Consider the following 5130-nt stretch of genomic DNA (forward strand, 5'->3'; position numbering starts at 1 on the left):
TTCTTCATACCTTTTGGTTCGATACCCTACATCGAACCAAGTAACACCCCATTATCTCCTGCTTTCAAAGAAGAACCTCTGTTCGAGGAAGCTGTGCTCTACAAAAATCCCCCAAACTCTCCTTCTCTGGAATTTTCTCTACCAAGCTTCAACTCGTTTGATCCCCTGCTGTTAGAGTCTCGCCAGTTCTCTCCTCCCCAAAATACCATGCAAGATTCTCAAGGAAAATTAGAGGAGACGTGTGCTGTTGACAAACCCCAGGTTCTTTCCTCCTTTTCTCTCTCAGGCCCACCTTTTCACCCTCGTGTGGAAATGGGCCTCACAGGCTCAACCTCGTCACAAAAGAGAAAGAATAGGACCACATCCCTCTCTTTTTCAGAATGGGATGAGCTGGCCAAAATAGTCAAAATGGACCCTCTTGTCCCCTCTGACCAAAGTCTTTCAAACCAAAAACCGAGACAATCCAAGCCCATAAGATCAACTTTAAAAACCTTGATCACACTACTTTGTCCACAAACTCTTCCTCAGATTCTCACTCACTTATAGACACGCCTCCAAACACACCAACTTCACAAGGCTCCTTTAATTCAGCCATCTCAGATTTTCCTGTTGAAGACTGGATTTTGCTATAGAAACCATGGATCTTAATGTACTTCTGGAAGTAGAAGAAAAGAAAGAATCTCCTAAAGAAAAGCCCCCATCACCCACTCAGTTCATAAAAAGAAGGAAAAGAAGAGAATGGAAGCCTCAGGGTTTGCTAGCCCAATATATGATATCCTTCGAAGCTGAAGCCAAAAAATCAAGCGCGCAAAATATTTTTGACCTCAATTCCCTGCCAAGTGAAGACTCTGTTATAGCCGACTCCTCGAGAGCAAAGCGCCCCAAATTTCAGAAAAAAACGAAGGGGAAAAGCATCCTGAAATTCGGCCTTAGTGACGAGGATAACTCGGATGGGAAATCTCATGATGCTGAATGCTCTCACCTCTCCAAGATTAAGGATTCGAAGTCAAACAGGAAAACTATGCTGAAGAAGAAGACTCCGGGTGCGGCTGACCAACAACCTTTCTTCAAGATATGAGTCTTCTTAGTTGGAATTGCAGGGGGCTTAAAAACCTTAGTTCCCAGAATCTAGGTTTTATTTCCAGCATAGCTAGTACTAATAGTATTGACTGTATTTTCCTTTCTGAAACCAAGTGTCAAGTTTCTTGTTTAGAGCCTTTTTTCAGTAAGTTGGGTTTTCAAGGATGTAAGGGGTTTGATGCGGATGGCACTAAGGGGGGCCTGTTTCTTTGTTGGTCTAGGAGTATTGTTGTTTCTATGATTAGCACCTCAAAAAACCATGTATGCTGTAGTATTAAGGATGTAACTGGTTTTATCTATTATGTTGCTTTCGTTTACGGTTCGCCTGTCTTTGCTGATCGTTCTGAAATTTGGGATAATCTCACTATCATCATGGACAATAACAAAGGAAAATGGTTATTGATGGGAGATTTTAATCAAGTGGAAAATAATAATCAAAAACTAGGGGGCTCACTGGTTCTAAAAGGGGCGACTCAATTCCTAGATTGGAAGCTTACAAATCACCTGTTGGACATTCCCTACCATGGGGTTAATTATACATGGACTAATAATAGATCCAACTCTGCGGCAATTTATGAAAGATTAGATAAAGCCTTTTGCAATTCGGATTGGAAAGACAACTATCCGGATGCTGATGTTTGGAATCTGCCTATTCAGTTGTCGGATCATAGTCCCCTCGTTTTACATCTGCATAAGCAAAGTGAAGGGAAAAGAAAGAGACCGTATAGACTTGATGCTTGGAGTTTACACCACCCAGAGGTCTGTGAAATTATCAAAAGAGAATGGGAAGAGTCTCCTGAAGGTTCTCCTGCGCTCTCCAAAGAAAAATTCAGAATACGCTTAGAAACATTCGAGGTTGGTGCCTCAGGTTTAAGCAGGATCACAAAATAAATTGGGTAGGAATAAACAACAAACTAACAGAGCACCAAAAAGGTATTTTATCACAATCTCAAGCTGAGAAGGATCAGGAGAGTAAGAACATGGTTTTAGACTCAATTGAAGTAAAATATGATTACTGGAGGCAAAGGGCCAAGTCCATATGGGATGAATTTGGAGATAAAAATTCGGCTTTCTTCTATAAAAGCGTCAAGGGTAGAGCTGCGAGAAATGAGATTAAGGCTATTAAGGATGGGAAGGGGAATTGGATTTCAAACCAAACACAAATCAAAAGCTTGTTCTTGGAAAGCTTTAAAGAAACCTATCAATGTGGAAAGAGTGGTGGCGCGGAGCTACACCTTGATGATCCCTTCTTTTCACCAGTGGCTACTTTATCTCAACATCATATTGATATCCTTAGCAAGCCCTTCTCAAATGAGGAGATAAAAGTTGCGTGTTTCAGCCCAAAGCCTCTCAAATCCCCAGGTCCCAATGGTACCCCACCGATCTTTTTCCAGTAAAATTGGGCCATTGTGGGCTCGGATGTAATCAAAAGTGTTAATTCCTTCTTCTCCTCAGGTTTGTTGATCAAGGAACAAAACCAAACTTTCATCACGCTCATTCCAAAAAAGGACAAGCCCCAGGATACAAAATACTTTAGACCCATAAGTCTATGTAACTCGTCTTATAAAATTATTGCGAAAACTCTTACTAACAGACTCAAGTTAGTTATGGGAGACATTGTGGATGAGTTTCAAAACGCTTTTGTTCCTGGAAGGCAAATGGCGGATAACTGTTTCATCTCCCACGAAATTATCAGTTGGGTTAGGAAAAAAGAAGGGAAATAACTTTGCGGGAATTCTCAAAGTTGATCTGAGCAAGGCGTATGATAGAATCAAATGGGATTTTGTTGAAATAATGCTGCGAAGGATGAAATTCCCAGAGGTATGGGTGGTATGGATCATGCAATGCATTACTACAGTGTCATATTCAATTCTGGTAAATGGGGAACCCTCGAAAGTTTTCCATCCCTCCGTTAGCCTCAGACAAGGCGACCCACTCTCCTCTTATATTTTTATCCTTTGCATGGAGGTCCTCCCGAAAAACCTTTCAAAGATGCAAGTCTCAAAGGAACTTACTGGCCTCAAGATTGCTAGAACTGCGCCAAAGATATCGCACTTGTTCTTCGTGGATGATGCTTTGTTCTTCTTCAAAGCCAACCCCAAAAACTGCTGGGCAATAAAAAATATCCTTGCCACCTTTTGTGATAAATCTGGAGAAATGATAAATTTTGAGAAATCCCATGTTATCTTTAGCCCCAATACTCCTCCAAAATTTAGAAAGATCATGAGAAGGCCACTGGGAGTGAAGGATAAGGATAAGATAGGTTCCTACCTAGGTTGCCCGATGGAAGTGGATGGTAGAGCAACATCCACTTTAAATGATATTACCACAAAAACCGCCAACAAAATATTAACGTGGAAATTCAGTGCACTCTCTCAAGCTGGCAAGCTTATCCTCATCAATACCATCCTAACTGCTCTGGCTTCCAATATCATCTCCATTTATCTGCTTCCAAAAAAGACCACTAAGAACATTACCTCCTTGCTGCTAAGATTCTGGTGGTCTACTTCTATGGAGAAAAAACCAATATATTGGAGAAAGAGAGAGCTTCTTGAAAAGCATAAACTCCAAGGGGGTTTAAGTTTTAAGAATGTAGCACATGTGAATAAGTCCTTGCTGTTTAATCAAGCCTAGAGAATTCATAAAAACAAGAACTCACTCATTCACAAGCTATACGTTGCTAAGTATAAAAAGGATCCAATCCAGATGGCCATAGACAACGAAGCACCAAAAAATGGTTCTTATGCTTTTCACAGCCTCTTCGGAGCTTGTAAAGCTTTCAAGAAAGGTCTTTATAAGAAGCTAGGAAATGGAAGGTCAATCAGAATTGACAATGACAGATGGCACGCTAGCATGTCTCCTAAACCCAAGGTTCCAGAAAACTACGAGTCGAGAGAACAATGTATTTGGGTTGCTGATCTAATTGATCTGAAACAAAAGGTGGAAACCTTCTGTTATCTGGGATTTATATTCTAAAGAAGATGCTAGAGAAATCTTGGCTACTCATATCCCTCAGCAGGAGGTGGAGGATGAAATTGGTTGGACACAAACCAAAACAGCTAATTTCACGGCAAAATCTGGTTACTGGTTTCTGAATGAAGGTCCGAAGGAGAAAGTTCCAAGTCATACCTTATGGAACAGAATCTGGAAATCAGACATCTTCCCAAAATGGAAGCATTTCCTTTGGAAAATTTTCAACAAGGCTTTGCCAACTTCTGACAGTCTTGAGAGGAGAAAAATCAATGGCATTAATATGATTTGTAGGCTTTGCAACAAGCAGAACGAGTCGCTAGACCATTTGTTTAGATATTGCCAGATCTCTCAACGAATTTGGAGTTGCTCTTTAGGAATCGACGCAACAAACGGAAATCATCTGCCAATCTAAGAATGGATTAAAAACTTCCTGAATCTTTTCAGAAAGAAAAAATTGGAGGAGGGACAAGGAATGGAAATTGACTTCATATCAACTCTATGGGGCCTCTGGATCCATCGGAATGAAGTTATTTTCAAAGGAGAGTCTACTAACCCTACGAGAATAATGGCTATTATCAGAGACCATTCCACAAGACCTGGAAGGAAGAAAAAAAGAACAAAAAGCTCCACAATTTCGAGAGATTTGAATATCGTTGATGCGGGAGCAGGCAAGCTGGATTGGACAATAGGGGACGTAAGCACGAATAACATACAAACTATAGTTTTTGATGGTGCTTGGAAGAAGGATGTGGGGTCAAATGAATGGCAAGCAGCTATTGCGTGGAAGAATACCAACAACGACCCTAAGGAAGAATCAGTAGAAATTTTTTTTGCTAACTCACCAGAACAAGCGGAAGCTTATGCACTCCTGAAAGCGATTACAGATATGGCGTGGCGAACCGCAGGCATAATAATAAAATCAGACAGCAGAGAGGTTATCCTAGCATTGAGAAGCGAGCAGAGCACAAACAAAAACATAGATGGTATAGTAAGAGACATTAGGAGAATAGCTCATGGTTTCATGTTTGTCTCTTGTATTAAGGTTAGTAGGGAAGAGGTGAAATTAGCACATAATCT

The 5130-nt window shown here is 40.7% G+C and overlaps 1 protein-coding gene across 1 annotated transcript; it reads left to right on the plus strand.

Moving 5' to 3' along the window:
* The first annotated feature begins 1074 nt into the window (after nucleotides 1-1074).
* LOC130591336 (uncharacterized) lies at nucleotides 1075-1971 on the plus strand. Its single transcript, XM_057394611.1, has one exon. It carries the CDS (start codon nucleotides 1075-1077, stop codon nucleotides 1969-1971), a length of 897 nt encoding a protein of 298 aa, XP_057250594.1.
* The last annotated feature ends 3159 nt before the right edge of the window (nucleotides 1972-5130 follow it).

Source organism: Beta vulgaris, chromosome 5 (genome assembly GCF_026745355.1).
Source record: "Beta vulgaris subsp. vulgaris cultivar EL10 chromosome 5, EL10.2, whole genome shotgun sequence".
Lineage (NCBI taxonomy): Eukaryota > Viridiplantae > Streptophyta > Magnoliopsida > Caryophyllales > Amaranthaceae > Beta > Beta vulgaris.